Source organism: Rhododendron vialii, chromosome 1a (assembly GCF_030253575.1).
Source record: "Rhododendron vialii isolate Sample 1 chromosome 1a, ASM3025357v1".
Taxonomy (NCBI): Eukaryota; Viridiplantae; Streptophyta; class Magnoliopsida; order Ericales; family Ericaceae; genus Rhododendron; species Rhododendron vialii.
The window spans coordinates 5549932-5568184 of NC_080557.1; the positions used below are offsets into that span (position 1 = coordinate 5549932).

At 39.0% G+C, this 18253-nt stretch overlaps 2 protein-coding genes across 3 annotated transcripts; one reads left to right on the forward strand and one right to left on the reverse strand.

Annotated features, from left to right (window-relative positions):
* The first annotated feature begins 378 nt into the window (after positions 1-378).
* LOC131299383 (probable E3 ubiquitin-protein ligase RHY1A) lies at positions 379-2699 on the forward strand. The gene is made up of 3 exons (XM_058324937.1): positions 379-1056; positions 1438-1550; positions 2255-2699. The coding sequence occupies exons 1-3, from the start codon at positions 880-882 to the stop codon at positions 2553-2555; spliced, it is 591 nt and encodes a 196-aa protein (XP_058180920.1). The 5' UTR covers positions 379-879; the 3' UTR covers positions 2556-2699.
* Positions 2700-8485: 5786 nt separating this feature from the next.
* Positions 8486-14057, reverse strand: LOC131299357 (uncharacterized). Of its 2 annotated transcripts, none has more exons than XM_058324936.1 (6): positions 13851-14057; positions 10813-11712; positions 10059-10229; positions 9344-9486; positions 9002-9112; positions 8486-8882 (listed from the first exon to the last, which is right to left on the reverse strand). In XM_058324936.1, exons 1-6 carry the CDS (start codon positions 13944-13946, stop codon positions 8792-8794), a joined length of 1512 nt encoding a protein of 503 aa, XP_058180919.1. In that variant the 5' UTR covers positions 13947-14057; the 3' UTR covers positions 8486-8791. The 2 variants fall into 2 exon arrangements, with proteins under 2 accessions (XP_058180919.1, XP_058180918.1); XM_058324935.1 differs by having other exon boundaries at positions 12535-14052.
* Between the last annotated feature and the right edge of the window lie 4196 nt (positions 14058-18253).

An 18253-nucleotide genomic window follows, 5' to 3' on the forward strand; every position in this document is an offset into this window, starting at 1 on the left:
GGGCAACCAATATATGTTCGGACCACATTTATATAAAAAGAAATCCACCGTGCATGCAGGATAAAATTCATTTTTTCAAGCTACAATGATCCAAATGGTTATCGATCGGTATCCGACCAACATAATTTTTTGAACGATTGGAAAACTCGACTAGTTCTATAAAATGAACAGCTTTGATCATTCTTCGGGACCCGGGATGGGCCCAAAATCAGAGAAACCGGACTGCTAGAGTCCCTCCTAAAGACCGGAGAGGATCTGGACCCTTTACGCAAATTGTGGTTGGTCGTCTGGTCAGAGTATCGCCCACATGGAAGAACAAAATCTCTAGGTAAATTAAAGGGGAAATTGCCATGAAGTTTCTCATTCCTTTCCATACCATTTCCTCTCTCCTTTTCGAGCAGCCCCCCTCCCGCCCTCCTTTTCCCCCTCCCGACTTTTTATCTACAAATAATTCTAGAGAGAGAGTCAGAGAGAGAGAGAGGCGAAAACAATGGAGAACAATGAGTCTATCCCCAATTACTATTAATGCCATGGTCCCTCTTTTGTCTGCCACATCTCTCTCTCTCTCTCTCTCTCTCATTGGTAGGGAGTATTTCATTCACCATCACAACCTCAAACTTCCCCACTCAATTCAATGACCTCTCTCCTCTTTTTTTCCCCCCTGAATCTTTTCTATTAGGAACCCATATCTAGCTAGCAGTAGCTCTTTCTTTTTCTCCTTCCCCCAGGCAATTTTTCATAAAACAGATGAATTTTCGCATAAACCAATAAATAGGGTTACATATATAGAAAATATTTAGTTTTAGTTATTTATTTTTTTATTTTTGGCCTACTTTTGTTTATTTATTTCAAGGGGAGTTATATACACAATATATATCAATGGCTGGACAGCTTCCCGGAGTGGAATGTGCACGGCGGCGGCGGTTCCACCAGAGCGGAGTGGGGACGGAGTTGCCGAGCGCGGCGGCGCTCGGGATGACGAGGCGGTCGATTTTTTGTTTGTACACAACCAATTACCAGGATTCCCATCTCAGCTCAAGCTCTTCCTCTTCACTGGTAATTACAACAATCTTTTGTTCTTTGAAAATTAAGGATTCTTGTTTTTTCGATCGGGAAAATGATACTCGTTGAAATAAATAATTCAAGGTTTCAAATACCCAGCGGCCAAAAAGGCCAATTAGTTTGAGATTTTGGGCATTCGAGATATAGATCTTTACTTATCGGCCGATAACTCATGTCATCGGCCGACATATATAAACATGAAACAGGGGATCCTATAGTGCACGAGTGCACTACTCCTCTTTAGTTACCCCTGCGCTATAGGTCCCGGATTCTAACCGGAACTGCTATGAATGAAATAAGGGGATGGTTTAAAATTTGCAGTTAAAGAACAAAACTTATATATCACTGAGATTCAAATGTGAATGGCAAAAACAGCATAGGAACAACAACCATGCATATCAAGTGGAGAAGTTGGGAGGTGTGGCTGGTGAAGCTAAAGATAGGTTAGATGAGAGGCTGAGGGCACAATGGAAACCTGAAACCAAAAGGTAATAATCTTTTTTTTATTTTTTATTTTGCTGTTTTTATGCTTCTCAAATTGCATTCTAGGAAGCGGATCAAAAAAAAAAAATTGCATTCTAGGAATACCATTATGATCGATTTAAATTTATGTAGGAGCAAAAATTATATTAGCCCATTTATTTGTTGTTTTGGTAGGCATAAGAAATGTTTTTGGATAATAATTTTCACACTCATCTTTTCATGGCCGCACTCTTTTTTGTTTTTCTTTTGCATGCAATTTTTCATAAATACCCTTCCAATTGTAGACTGTTTTTTACATATAAAGAAGAAATGTTGTATATTCGGCTGCAAGAGGATAGAAAAATCAGTGCAATCATAAAAAGAAGGAAAGTTTGTGAAAATCAATTACCAATGTTTTTGCTTCAGCTATTCAGCCCTTAATTTAAACCGGAGGAAACAGTTCAAATCTGGATCATCCATTACTACAATTAATAACTCTTGTAGGATGGAGTCTCTTAGCGAATCTGAACTATTAATTGCTCCAATAGATGGTCCAGATTTGGATTGCTTTCTCTGGTCCAAAACTTGAACTGAAAAGGATCTGATCCTTTTCCGTCCTACCAAATTCAAGATCCAACATAGCACATTTAATTCATAAAGTGTGTTGACAAGTACCTAATTTTCTAAAGCAAAATTGCCCCTATTCCGTATTTGGCACAACTGAACTCAGGAATACTAGAAGCCAACAGAGCATGAGGAGTACTATAGAAAGAAGAACAGTGGAATCCTGGGATCTGCAAATAGAGTTGTTTGGAGCAAAAAAAATTACTGGATCAAAGAGGTTCAACTGGGCAAAACTGGGGTGGAAAGCCACAGACCAAGTGGAGTGTGCTATCTGTTTGGAAACATTCAAGAACGGCGAGCCACTGGTTAACCTACCATGTGCCCACAGGTTCCATTCCAGGTGCTTGGTTCCTTGGCTAGAGACCAATGCGCACTGCCCTTGTTGCAGAATGGCGATTTTGAGTTAAGTCACAGAGAATCATTACGTAGTAATTCTGTGTTTATGCATAAGTATTGTGGTGTTGTTCCTTTTCTTTGGTTTGTAAATTAAGCAATGTAACACCAATAAGATTTTCTTACAAATTGATGTTACGATTGAGGTTTTCTTTCCATTTGAGTCCAGTGGTCAGTTCAATTTGCAAAATTAACTAATCGCTCCTGGAGCAGAGCCATGTGATGCTCCAGGAGCTTTCTCCACAACCCCTTGGCGTGGGCTCCACCATCAGGTATGTGGCTCTATGAGGGATAGGTTAAGTTATGTGAGTTGCAGAGTATAATACTCTTCGAAGCTCTCTCAATGCATTTGTTTTTCCTATTGTACTGTTTTCATATTGACACCTTTATGATTAATGGAAACTTTCTTTTGCCATTCAAAATAAAAAAAATATGTGACTCTCATACCAATGTTTGGTGGAGAAGGCCCTGAAGCACCGAAGAATCACTTCGTTTGATTTAGATAAATGAATCAAGTTACTACTCGGCTTGCACAAAGGTCGTTTCGTTTAATATGTATGTTACTTAAACAAATCTAGTTTTAATAATTATTTTAGACGCGTTATGGTTTTTTTAATCAACCTAAAACAAGTTTGGCTCGTTCTCCTCAAGATATTTAAAAACTATAAACTATTAGAGAATGACACGATTAAATCTTGATTGCAGTTGGCCCGATCAGAAAACAGTCTAAAATTTGTTTCCGTTGGATGGGAGAACCTATGGTACAAAAAAAAAATTGATGACAGAAATTTTGATTACCAAAAAAATGCGTAACTTTGACTTAAAAACTGCATAACAATATGAAAAGGCTTAACTAATTTATAAATTGCGTAGATATATTGAGGTGTAGCGTAGTACACCCCATTCGTAACTTCCAAAAAAAAAAAATGTAACCAATACCAGAAAGATGTATCACTAATGAGCTAAAAATTAGATAAACGATTCTCACATTATTTCTCTCTAAATTTGAACTAATGGTTTTTTTTTTTGAAATGATTCCATAATATTGTTCTTTAACTTCGCTTTCTCGCATGTGAAAGAACAAATATCATCACACATATGATACGGACAAGCAACATAGCTAGCCATTGAAATAGTAAGAAGCTAAATCACGTAATTCGCGTACGTGATTATGAGCATAAGTGTAGAAACGTCTTTCAAACATAACTCAAATTGTGAAAATTTTCCAAAGTGAAAATTGAGCTTGGTAGCATAAAAGCAACTCCAGTTGAACTAGGGGTGTCTACAGGCCGGGTTAGCACATGAACGACAATAGTACAACACGTTGAAGAGTGGCATGATCACAGCACAGCTCGACACAACACATAACATGGCACGATCCCTATAAGTGGGCCAAGCTGGACCGTGTTTTGGGGTGCATGGCATGGCAAGAAACTAGCACGGAAAAGCATGGCATGGAGTGCGGCGAGCCCGACACGACTACTAAACGGGCCGTGCTAGCTAGGCACATCATGAAACACGTTTGGCACGGAACTAAACGGGCTGGGTTGGCAGTTGGCACGACATGGCCCATTTGCAACTTATGAAACCAAGAGTGAAGGTTCCACTGGAAAATTATGTGACCGAGTTTTTTTTTTTTATTGGCAAGAATAACACTTATTTGACCTAGTTAAGGAGTCAATTTCTTTCAGCTTCGAACCATTGATGAGGTTTTCGTTTTCAATCTACCTCGGAGGAATACGAAATGGACAAAGCAAATGACCTGTGCTGAGGATATTATTTTAGGAAGTCAATTTCTTTCACTTGGGGTTATCACTAAACCATTTTTTCCAAGCACAAATATTTGATTAATCTGGAACTCAGAAGTATAGGGCAACATAAAACCAAATTCATAGTATCTACAGAACGATCAATTTTTGGGTGCCGAGCGGGTACCAACGTGGCGGTATCCGTCGGTGATCCAGGCCGTCGAAATGTGTTTCTGACGGCCCAGATTAATTTATTCTCTCTCTGCCCTCATCAGCACTCTTTCTCCTTTTTTTCTCTCTCTAAAATCCAGACCGTCCAAAACACGTTTGGACGGCTAGAATTGCCGATGGAGTACCACGTGTGTGGTACCCACCCGGCACTTAATAATGAACTTATTATAATAGAACTTCAATCCAAAACGTGTGGAAAAAACACTTCATAACAGATTAGAATAGCATTATTTTCAGTTAACAAGTGCACTAAAATCTTTAGTCAACATGTTTAAACTTGTGATATACAAGAAGTTGTGATGTGCAATTATGATAGACTTTGTTAAGAGATATATCTAAGCCAATCCATGGGGTTGGCGTGAGGTACGTAATAGCTTGGAAGTCCGGTTTTGCTCCCTCCTAAGTTTTAATTTGAGACCTCATGTTTGTAGACTCAGCTTTGAGATTTTCGAGATCCTAGAAGAGATTTAAAAATGAGGCATCTCGTATTGATGCATATCATTTAGTTTTTTGATATACGTAATTAAATAGTCTTGCGGCTGGTTTTAGTGGCAGAGAGTTGTACCACATCTTAAGTTCCCTTAGGTTGTGTGTTTGAGTCTCGGCGCCATGTTCTAAAGCATTGTTCAACCCGAGACTTCATGCCTATAAACACGCACATCTTGCCACTATACCACAGAATTCTATATGTGAGATACTTTACCTACATAATATTTATTATATTCTTGTATTTCGGGGCCGTATTATTTGATCAAAAACTGAAAGCCCTAGGCGCTCGTCTTGTGGGCCTATACCTAGGGCCGGGTCTGCCTGTTTGTTATTACTTATTGTGGAGTCAATATCCATTGTAGTCTTTCTCTCGATATTAAATGAGCTCTATACTAGTGAACCATAAAATTAGTCCCCTAAAGATTATCCGACGCTCCGATTTATCAAAAAGGCAAAGAGAAAAAGGCCCATTTTTTCTCTCGATTTTGAATGAGATCACATGACCATATATATACGTCAAAAATCACAAAATGTCGTCATTAATTGGACTAGTTTGTTTTTTCATGTTAAGTGAAAAGAGAATAAACATTCAAATGAAAGCTGCATTCGGAGAATTACAATGATGGGGCACTTGAAATGAGAATCGAACAGTCGAATACTCATGTCGGCTCAAGCTCCCATAACTGAGAGTGATGGCACCTTTTAATCTAGTAGGCAGCCCGCCCTATCAGGTTTTAGTTAGGCCGATTCGGCCATTCATTCCGGTAATGGACAGCTCGGATTTTAATCTGAGTAATGAACGATTATGATCAACAAAAGCTTAGACTAAATCTGAATCATCTGTGCCGAAATGGACGGCCGGATCGGCCGTAGGTCATGTATGCAACAATTGCCCTTGTCAAACTAGTCCCTTGACAAGCAATATAAAGGCCCCATGACTTCAGTCAATTTTACGTATATCGTGCCTCTCAATTTCCTGAAAGACCAATGATTATTCGTTGATCTACTCAAGTGATTTTAGTTTAACCAAGGAAAATAATTAGTATCATTTTCCTTTAAACATTTAGCTGCATTTAGCTGCACAAATTATCATAATATCACACACCCAGGGGTTGCCTCAGTGGTTCAGGCGGATGCCCAAGTTTTGAAAGTACTCTTCAAAGTTTAGAGTTCGATTCCCCACCGGTTAAATACCCTAAAGTAAGTAGGGGTCTTGTCTGGTGTGGCCATGCTAGCTCCATCAGAGATTTGGATTACATAGTCGGGCTCATATAATTGCCTCGCTATATGGCTCTTCCTTCATCACACACACAAGAAAAAAAAAAACATAATATCATCATATTGATCTTCCCAATTGAACTGGTTGACAACTTTGTGGTTGTTAGTAGTGTGGACCCTCACTGTTCTTGCTTGGGTGGGAGAAAAAGGAAAGGACAATGGCCAAGAAAACTTCGGAAAGCTGGTGATATTAGATCATTCTGTTTTTTTTTTCTTCCCTTTCGGTCGCTGATCAGAAAGATGAGTACTCCGAGTGAGCCATACTCCATAGTGGACAGTGACAGTCTGTCTACTCGAGCGGGCTCCACAGGAAGGAAGGAGAGAGAGAGAGAGAGAGAGAGAGAGAGAGAGAGAGAGAGAATTAGGCCTCATATACGCGGACGGTTAAGTTTCATCTCAGCCCAATACTTACCGACCACTCAGATGTTCGTAACTCAATAACCCCTGTTGCTCACTCACGGTCCAACCCATTTTGAACCCATGGGGATTCTAGCAGTGCGGCCGGCACTGCAAGGCGTGTAGGACGGCCGAATAAAAAATGGGGGCAGATTTGAGTGGATTATAAATGGGCACTGGCAGGTTCATGGGTCGAGTTGAAAATTGCCACATCTACCCTTTAAGGTTCAAACCCATGGTCCATGATCTATAACATGATTGATTATTAAGAAGCAACTTTTGCCCTGTCATCTTCCAACCATTGAGAAGAAACTGGCTAATTAATCAAATAACAATCTGATACATACTGGGACGACTGGGTTTAAGTTGCAAAGAAATCAGGCTCCAAGACTAGCGATGACATCAAATTTGACATCCTGATCGAGTGCAATGACAAGCGTTACCTGCTCGTAGTCTAATGGTGCAAATATATCAGGCTCGAAGTCTAAGTGTTACCTGTTCGTAGGCTACTGGTGCGAATATATCAGGCTCCAAGTCTCTGTGTTACCTGCTTGTAGTCTAATGGTGCGAATATATCAGGCTCCAAGTTGCGAATATATCAGGCTCCAAGTCTAAGTGTTACCTGCTCGTAGTCTAATGGTGCGGATATATCGGGTTCCAAGTCTAATTGTTAGTCTAATGGTGAGAATATATCAGGCTCCAAGTCTAAGTGTTAGTCTAATGGTGCGAATATATCAGGCTCCAAGTCTAAGTGTTACCTGCTCGTAGTCTAATGGTGCGACTTCCGGCTCCAAGTCTAAGAGTTACCTGCTCGTAGCCTAATGGTGCGACTTCCAGTAACGTGAATATGCAAAAAGTGGGTGTAGTGTTGAACTGCCTATCTATTACCTCTCCCAAAATTCAGATAAACAAGAAGTCTGTCTACACCGGCTACAACCTTTATAACGCTAGGACAGGAAAGAAATATTGAAGCAAGATAGTATAAAGAAATACAGATAGCTAATCAATCAGGACTGGCTACAAAACAATGACTAATAAAGATCTCCAGGAAAATCTAAACATCTAGCCCAAATTGCAGACACAACTTAAAAACAGAAATGCATTCTTGCCATGGTAATACGAATTCCCATCTTCCGATTCGGATACCGCATGTCCAGGCTCCCCATGCTCTTGTCAATAGAGAAATACACATCTTATAACGGTTTATGAATATTATGCTGGTTGAACAATATGAAAACTTGAGAAAGTCAAACAAGGGGAAAAATGGTTGCCCCAGTTGGTGAAGTCAGATGATCCATTTGGGAGGTCATGGGTTCGAAGGGATTACCAATGGTCAATATTACATATTTCACTCGCCTTGCTACCTCAAGAACCTAGACCTGGTTATTACTTGATATATATGTGGAACACGGAACTACATTTACCCAGGAATCAAAGGGATCAATGGAACCCAAAACTTGGATGCCCTCGTCGGGGAAAAAGAAGACGGAAAGAAACAATAAAGAGGAACAAAAAGGAACCCGTACTATCAGGAAGCGAAACTGGGAACTAATAGACTATAAGGATCAAACGAGACACTATAGCATTCAGTCCTTTGCGGCAGAAAAATGGACAAATTCACCAAGATTAAGAACAAGTGACCTAAACTTCAACTCCTCACTCTCACAAACTACAAACATTTCCTTTTTGATTGTCTAGGGAAGAGTTATCACTACTGAAAACTTTTAGTTCTTGTAAGTTGTAACATGCTACATCGCCTTGGAGATACTAATCAGAGGTATAAAAGAAAAACAAAACTGTAATTCATACGAATGTGTGATGTCTTCCTACGTTTGGATCTCATGAACTTTGATTAATCCAGTACAATAGACATTAGAAATTATCAGTTTAGTATTAAGTATTGCTGCATTGGCTATTGTTAAGACAGCAAATCTAGTTTCTATGGATATATACAACAGTGAATGTGAAAAAAAAAGGAAAAGAAAAGGGTATGGGTATGGAGGGAGAAAACATGTAATGAAATATTAATATACAGGTATTTTTTAAGGCACTAAAGAAGAAGTGCAAGAGCAAAACCTTCTTATTTACAAGTGCCCTAGAAGTTTTACTTATGCAGAAGTTGATTCCGAGTTGGAACCAGACGGTCCAGGCCCCTCTGTGAATCCCTCACGAACGTCTCCTCGGCAGAGCGGGCACACCCTGAGCAGCACCAGCACCAAAACAAAATAAAGCAATATATGTTGTCAGAAATTATATATATAAATAAAATAAAAAACTCCGAGAGAGGACCAAGCAAAACATATTGCAGAAAACAGTACCCATGTATCTCTTTCAGCCATTTATCAACGCATGACATGTGAAACTCGTGGTGGCATGGAAGAACTCGTATTTTATCACATTCTTCATACGCACAGAGGCAAATGTGGCACCTGTATATGAAGTTGCACACTCATAATAGGCAATAAAAGACCAACATAAAACCGAGTAATAATTAATTTCACCACTGGACACCATATTAACTAACAAAGTGCAACAAGCGGAGATCACAATAAGCAGCAGACCTACAGTAACTACACAAAAGAAACATCCCATACACAGCATCCCAGAAAGATTCCGCATATAAAACTGGTCAGAAGCTGGGAGTGCAGAGAGAAACTTACTGTGCATCATCATCTGCAATCTCAGTAGTGTTATGCTTTCCATGACTTTTAACAGGGAAAGAGTCCACGACAGCATCAGGAGCCGGGACTGACACCACAGACAAGGAAAGTGACACTGGTTGGCGGTGAATTTCATCCAATACCTGTAGACATCACAGAATAATAAAGTTAAGCAACATAAACCTCGCAAAACTTGTACATATGCCTCAGGTCGGCCAGACCACAACTTAGAAATTTTCTTTGTACAAGCGAATTTGGAGTACAAGTTCTCATTCAGCCCCAAAATCAAGAACATTATAGATAATCTCGAACTATTTGAAAAAATAAAAAAGCACAGGAGAAATAGGGCTAGGTATCTTGTAAGACAGAGAAGCCAACACAAATCCAAAATATTATCAAGGGCCAGATAACTTAATTTTCATATGCTATGTTGCACAACCACCACTCTTTGCCATAGTAAAAGAAAGAAATTTTCGAGTGCTGTAACTACCTGCTTCAAGGAATGCAGACCAAAATTGAAAGCAAGGAAAAAAAACTTCGTAAATATAAAGCAAATCACTAGCCCCATTGCAAGGAACAAATTCAACAAGTTTAACATTTTACGCATATGCTATAGAAGTGTTGTAGTAAATAGTTAAGCATACCAGTGAAAGAAGCTCACTAAAGCACAACAAAGTTGGCAGAAAACAAATAAAGCATGATCAAGGGGAATTACCTCGAATAGTGCTTCTGCTAACATCACTATTCTTGAAATACTTGCACGAGTGCTAGATTCAACCATCAAGATTGCTCCACATGAGCATGTGCCATCGGAGTGAAGCCCTGATGGACAAATACCAGTGTGAGGATTAACCCTCTCGCGTCTATCATGAAGTCTTCCCCAAACCTGCAGACAGTTTTACAGCTACCACTGGGTAAAGCTAACTAAAAATCTGAAGTAAACTTTCCACCCACGTCCACCCAAAAAGAGACCACATCACCCCAAAACAGACATTATTGACACAAAAAGCAAACAGACAAACCAAAAATGTAATGAAACTCTAAATTCTGTTGACTTCTAGAATGATTGAACAAAAAAAATACAAGAACTTAATGACGGTGGGAAGAAAAAACCTATTGTGAAACAAGAGTTGCTTCATTTTAAATATACCTAAAGAATACAACAATACCTACTTTGAGTATGAGATGCATGCCGGCTCCATTATGAAAAGAGTGACAAGAAAATACTCCCTCCATCCCACAATATTGGTCCAAGTTAGGGAATCAACCTATTTAAGGACACAAAATGATTGCACTTTGAACATGCACATTAGCTTTTCAAAGTGGAAAACTACTAGGTGACATCCCAAAATGAGATAATAGAAGAACATTAAGGGACAGGGAATATGCATTTTCCAGAAGAATAGAAAATGATCGTCGTTTTGTTCAAAATATATAGACGTATTGAAAAAATACTTAGAAAAACCCACCTCAGATCTTGAATGCCGACGCCATTCATTCCCGCCCTGATTCCTACTTCTACTTCCTATGTACCCAGAATCACTTCCAACCCCATCATGAAGCAAGTCACTGCCGAAATCAAGAAGCCACCTGTCATGGGATCCTAGAGCATCATTATCATCTGTTGAGAAAACAAATCTTTGGGCATCGGTATTATCCCTCCTAGAACTTCGTCGTGAAAAAGCATCCCAAAACAGCCTCCTACTATTTCTTCTTGCTTCACGGTTACTTGTTATTTCAGAGGAGCTACTACTAGACAAAATGCTGGAAGAGATACTCACTGCATCAACATGAAGTACACTTCCCCCACTTCCATTTTGTTCCCCATCTGATGCAAGGAACCCTGGATCTGAAGGTACGGTCTCTTGAAGAGCATCATCTCTTAGTAACCCAGAAGATATTGGTGAATCAGAAACAACAGAACCCGAAATAACAGTCACCTCATCTGCTTGAGGAGATAAACTGCTTGGACTTCTAACCTCTGCAAAAACTGGGGACTCATCCTTTTCCTTAATATCAACATCATTAACAAGATCCACATTGGTCCCTACATTTGCAGAAACTGCATCTGAAGATGGCTGATCCTCATAGGAAGTACTAGCTATATCACTGATCCTGTGATCAGCACTTGGTCGGTAAGGAGGAACTAATTCCTTACTTCTAAGCAGGCGCTTCCCTGGGTTATTTATCTCAAAATTGACTAAACAATCCGCAGAAGAAGATTCCTCAGTGGCTACAGTTTCAGATGAGGCTCCAGTTTCAGTTTCAGAGGCCAAAGAAGACTCCTTTGCTGGACTACACAACTTGTCGACTTTTGGCACGCCGTGTTTCATAGAATTCACCGGTAATTCAGATGGCTCATCTTCCACCTGTGCAAAACAAAGTTACATAAGTTAATCCATGTTCCCATATATCTCGAGAGTGACTCTGGAGGTTCATCTTTAGCAATAATAATTGTGTCAAACAAAGAGTATCAAGTGTGGGGTTTTTTGGAACTTGTCACTAGAACTAGAAGAATATATGAACAATTCTTGGCAGTTAAAAAAGTTCCTTGCTACTCTCCTTTGTTCAAAAAGTGACTATAAACTTGGTTTGGGAAAGAGTTGGAATGAGAACCTGCTTTTAGAATGCTTCCTGTATTAATACTCCATTCTTTTCATTTCTTCTTTTTATAACCGGACCATTTTTACATTGTCTTTTCTTAACAGTAAAGTGCTAGAGCTCCAAACTTAAAGTTGAGACTTGAGACACCAAACAGACACTCACACTCTACTAGGTTGGTGGTATTATGGTATCCCATAAAAACAATCCATGACATGCAAAAGATATATCTTCCAAATAGATAAGTGTTCATAAAAGAACATGATACCCTATGTTTCATGCATCTTCACATTCCTTAAGTTCCTTGTCCTCTCAAGTCTTTCTCCAAAGTCCAGCTCACATTGAATACCTCATTGAAAAAAAAAACCCCAAGGACCAATTCATAAATTCAAAAAAGCTTTACATACAAACATTTATATGTATATAGATCCTTGTTTATATGCAAGAGTAACATTTTCCTTTTCTTAACAATTCATGGAATCCAAAAGGAAAGGATATCAATGAAGTCCAGTATTTGCTCCAACGACACTTAGTAGAAATGTAAGCAGAACACCTTGTTGTCAATGTCAGGACCAAAGGCTAGACAATACCATTTCCATCAAAAAGTGCATCTCCATCTGAATTTCAGCTACAAAAAGTCCCACTTCTTGACCCCCCGTAGAGCATATGACCTCAAATAAGAGATGACAAGATAGTTTTGGAGTCAATTGGCAGCCGATATTTTGCAAAGCAAATTGCTTGGCCAGCGGATGAATTCGCTTGAATAAAGCATGGATTATCTGTTCTCTACCCACACAAAATGCCATACTACTTTCACTTCAAGACCTCCATTAGCTATAATAATCATCTAATTATTCAGACAATCTTCTTTTCTGATGGACCCTTACGAGATCAATTCACATCCCCGTGTAATTCTAAATAAAAATGGATCTAGGGTCGATCCTCCAGCAGAATCGACCACCATTCATAACCAACATTGATACTGAAATGTTAAAACGCTCAGATAAAATTATCAAAATTTACACCGACTCACCTCCACATTCCGGAAGTTGATTAAAAGATTAAACATCACCACACTTGCCAAATCATAACCAAATTGATTCCCTGTATCAATCGGTTATCTACCCTTTTCACGTTTTTTTTCCCAGCATTATTTGGTCATTTTTTTCCAGCATTACTCTGCCACTTAAGAGTTAAGGCCAACCAAAATATCCACCCAATGCCAAACGGCCAGCTGAACGATTTCCTTGGGTCATGACTCATGCTTAGTGCTAAGATATCGCCCACTAAAAATCATTACGAATTTACCAAGGGCGCATATATGCATACTACATGCATCAAAAGGATTGCATATTGTAGTGGATCCAAACATTTAAATTCCAATAGGTACTTCACACTTTTCAATATATTTTCACAATATGACAAACTTACATATTTTTCAACACTTTTGTGCACCTTTAACAACGGTACAAAGCATTTTCCTTTTCAATTTCTCCGAAACCTTACCAATTTAATTATTCCATCCTAATTCCTAAACCCTCAAATCCAAAACAAGCACACACCACAAACATTACACACATAGATACATATCCAAAAAAACTGCCACCAGATTTCTTCTCTTCTTTTTTCTACTTCCACGTCGATTTCAGATTAATCTTTCCCTCTTTCAATCTTTCGCATAACACCATTTGACCGGGGCGTCTAGCATATGCATACATGTACCAAAGAAATAAAGATCAACAAGCTCAATTTACCAGAAATGAAACCGACCCATTATCCATCAATTGATCAATCTCTTCTCTCGAATAACACGAAAAGCTTAGCGGGCGTAAAAAGGAATGAAAATACGAAATGGGTACATCAATTTTGCGATTATATGTTAAGATTGTGATCATTGATGGTGTACCTCTGTCGGGGCGTGAGATGTGGAGCAACCACAGATGAAGAGGGATGAGACGAAGGACCGCTTTGGACGGCCGGTTCGCGAGGTGCCCGAACCCATCGAGCCGTCTTCGATCGATCGATCGAGAGAGAGGATGCTAATGGTGGCACGAAAACACAGCTCATACGAAGAAGAGGTAGGGAAGAGGCTTCGAAAACTAATTGAGATATTTTGGCCTGGTTTCCGAAAAAAATTGTTTTATCCATTTTTTGGGTTAAATTTGTATTAAATTTTTGTAAATTATTAGTTCGTCTCAACAAGGGGACAATAAGTGCTAAAATTTTAATATTTTTAAAAACAAGTAGGTAAAATTCATAACTTTTTACTTTCTCAATTTCTCTCGTCGAAACGAATTAACAATCTACTAAAATTTGATGCAAAACTAACCAATTCTATTTATTTTGAATGAAGAAAAAAAATTCAGATTTTATTTGAAAAATTAAGCCTGAGATATTTAAATGGGTGCACATAAATTGAAAAATTATGCACTAAATTTATTTTCTTATTTATTCAAAAATTGGATAATTTTTTTTTGTATTGAACGCTGAAAAAGGAAAGAGAGAGTATATTTTTGTTAATGTAATGTCAATCGGAAGTACTCAATTAATTGGTGATCAAAACTCGATGACATAGGGGGTTTGACCAAAAATTAATTGCCAACATTTTCATGATGTTCATGTAAACTTGAACTCAAAATTGTATTCGCTCACTAAAAACTCATTCAAAATGCAATTGTTGTATAAATAAACCAAACTCTATGAGCATCTCCAACGGGGAATCTAAATGCTCAGCAAAATGCTCCAACTTTGAGTTCAAAATCCTAGGGAAAAATGACGGCCAATGACATGTTTTGATAATTAATACATGCCAATGACATTTTCAGCATTAACAAATGTTCTTAACTTGTCCTTGGCGAGTATTAATTATCAATACACGTCCTGGACCGTCATTTTCCGAAATCCTAGTCAGCTCCTCCGTGGAATTGGCTCTTCTCGTTGCTGTCAATTTTGGCAGCAGATGCCAAAATGAGTTCCGACCATTTAAAACATTACACAACCTTTTAGAGAGGATCATTAAAATTCTTGGAAATTTGTTTCATATAAAATTAAACTCGAGCAATTATTTTTTTCCTTTCACCCTGTGGATTCTCAATTTTATTTTTTCTTTTTCTTTTTTTCCCTACGCAACAATCTCAAGTTTATGGAACAGATGTATCAGAAATTCGGAGTGATGAAGCCACAAATAAAAAGACTAGTGTTGTTCGAGGTGCCGGCTTCAACATAGAAGAAAAGACCGTCTTCTTGTGAATGCATGACTTAACGCTAGTGTGGATGCCACCAATTGAAACAAGCGAAAAAATGGTACCTTTTGGAAACAGGCGGAGGAATACTATCATGAATTTTGTGGAAAAAATATATTTGCAAAACAATAATGAGTAAAAATAACAATAATTTGGCCAATTTTTTTGTTTTACGTTTTTTTATTTAATACAATTATTGGAGTTCAAAAAAAATAATATTCGAAACTATTTTTTTTATTACCTCAAAACTAGTTAAGTACTACAATTTGTCATTGTGGTTGGAGAGGAGGGTTTCTTGACGTCAAATTGCCACATTAGTCTTCAAATAAATTTGGCATCTCCAAATTTGGCATTATGGTTGAAGATGCTCGAAATATCCTTTTTGAAACAATTTAAGTCTCCAAACCGAGCTCGAACAAGCTCCTACTCGGCTCCTTCAGATTACGATATATAGAAAATTCAATTTTACTCGTGATAGGCTCGATTAAAGTTCATTTGAGATCATGAGCTTCTCTCATAAATATAAGTTCACACATTCGGTACTTTTGAAGCTTTTGTTAAAACCTAGCCTTCTAGACTGCTTTGTCAGCCCTACGATCGAGATTGTTTCGGACCTGCCGCTGGTTTTAATTTCAAGCCGTGAGATTTGAATGAATCTCCGCAAGAGGAATACCTTAGCCCGTACGTTCAGCTTAGACCAGTAGTTAAGAAAGCAATTCTCGTACTGTTTCTTGTCGGTTAAGAATGTTGGCTGGAAATGGATGATTATTTGCCGGAACAAGAAATGAACCTACTTGCTTACCTAACCGTATAACAGATGAATGTCTAGACTCTGGAAAAAATTCCAGTGCCGAGCGGGTACTACGTGGTGCCCACTCCCGCATCCAAGCCGTCCATTTTGTTTTTGAACGGTTCAAATTTGAAGAGAGAAAGGGAGAAAGAAAGTGTTAGGGTGAGAGGACAGAGAGAATTTCAATCCGGGCCGTCCAAAAGTATATTGGACCGCTCGGATGCACCAAGCGGGTACCACGTGGGATATACCCGTTTGGCACTGAAAAATCTCTCCTAGATTCTAAATAAACCACCCTCTCCTTCCCCCCCCCCCCCCCCCCCCCCCCCCCCCCCCGATGTTTTCTAATTTTACCACCTCATGATCTTTCAGCTTAAGGCATGTAATGCATGGATTATAGAGCTAAAAAGCTCTTATCCATGTGGTTGGTAAATTTGCTCTTTATACAATTGATCAGAGTTCAATTTTTGAAGTCAGGTCGCAAGAAAGTAATTTCTCGTGAATTCTGTAGTACATCGGCATGGATGACTTGCTTTTGACCAGATTTGAGAGATGATTAGCCGAGGTGCACGTAAACTAGACCGCAACCTCATGCCATTCACAAGAAAACATAAACTAAACAAAAAAGAGAGAACCAATGTTCTTGTTATCGTTTGGTCTGCTTTTTAGTTTTAGAGAGAAATTGTAGTTGAAACTGCGGGGGGGTAGCTGAGTATCTGGGCCTAGGCGTAACTCTACCTTGGGCCATGGGCTTATCTCCATGGGGGATGAAGGCTCAGATGGAAAAATAACATTTAGAAACATAACACGATAAAAGGTCCACTGGATTTCTCAGCCGACTTGCTACCGGAAATTAGACCCCAAAGCAAATCTAACATAATTTAAACAAAATACCAAATGTGACTAGCAGTTCGGTTTGGATTTTAAGAGAGATTTTTAAGGGTAATGAGTGAAAAAAGATGGATAGAGAAAATTAATTAGAGACTGTGCACAAGAGTTTTGAGACACTCAAACGAACAAATGTGTTTAACCAATCACCAATCGATCGAAAGTATTGTGTTCATTTTGGGATGTGAATATCGTTACGACGTTACCTAGCCGATAAATGTGAGTAGCAGCGAAGCCCAGCATTGTTTAATTAGAGTTTCCTAGTATATATCACATGCTGGGGATCATGCAGATGTTAGCCAAGGGGATATCGATACCTAACCGGACTTTGTCTTGAGTTTAATTTTTGTGTTCAAATCAATAAAGTCTTGATTCAACTATCTTGTGATTTTTAAATGAAAGTTATCTAAATATTATTTTTATGATTCAAACTGTTTATTTCTTTTATTGCTGTTATTTCATTATTTGAGTTAAAAATCAAGTTAATCAGTCATCGATAATTAAGTACCTGATTGACTACCTATAGTGTAAAAAAAAAAATGTCGAAACTGAGGTTGGCTTGTGGCCACCCCCATATAACTCTGCCCTTGGTGGCTTGTGGATGATTCCAAGTTAAGGGTGTGCATGGGTCAGGTTGAGTGGGTTAAGGCCAGGTGTGTTTCTTCAATCCATCCATGTTTGGCGGGTTGATATTTTTTAATTCGCCGCCAACCCATCATCATCTTAAAACTGGCCGGTTGATTGGTCTTTAGGGTTAAAGCCGGTTGATTGAGTCTTTAGGGTTAAAGCAGATTGAACGGGTCGGTGTGGGTTGGCTCGAACTGGAGGATTGACGGAACTTTTTTCCTGGTAAAGGATGTACTATCCAAGTAAACTCGTCATTCTACATTGGAAACATGTCAAAGGGGCCTCTAATTACATGGCGGTGAGTTGCTGTGCTAGTCTTCCCGAGGTTTGAATTGCGCAGTCGCCAGTCGGATCCAATAGTGGCTCGGTTGCATGGTTGTTTCTCGGGCCCCTAATTAAGTCCTAGTTTCTCATTGGCCACATGGAATCATAAAAATCAGCCACAAAGCCAACGTCTCCATTCCTTCATGAAAACAGATCCATAAACGTGGCATACTGGCATTGAAGATAATCCAATTTCACTCAAACCAATGCACACATCACTCGGGAGGCTGCCAAGCACTCCCTACCAAATGGGGTGTTGAGCAGCATCGATCCTAGGCTGTTTATTTTTGTACGGATGATTCGGATTGATGAATTTGAGCGCATGCATTCAAATTTAAACCGTCTATTGTACGGTCAAGATCCGAGTTATCAATTACCGAGATGAACGGCCGGATCAACCGCTCGACGCCCGCTTAGCAGGGATACTTGGCAGTATCC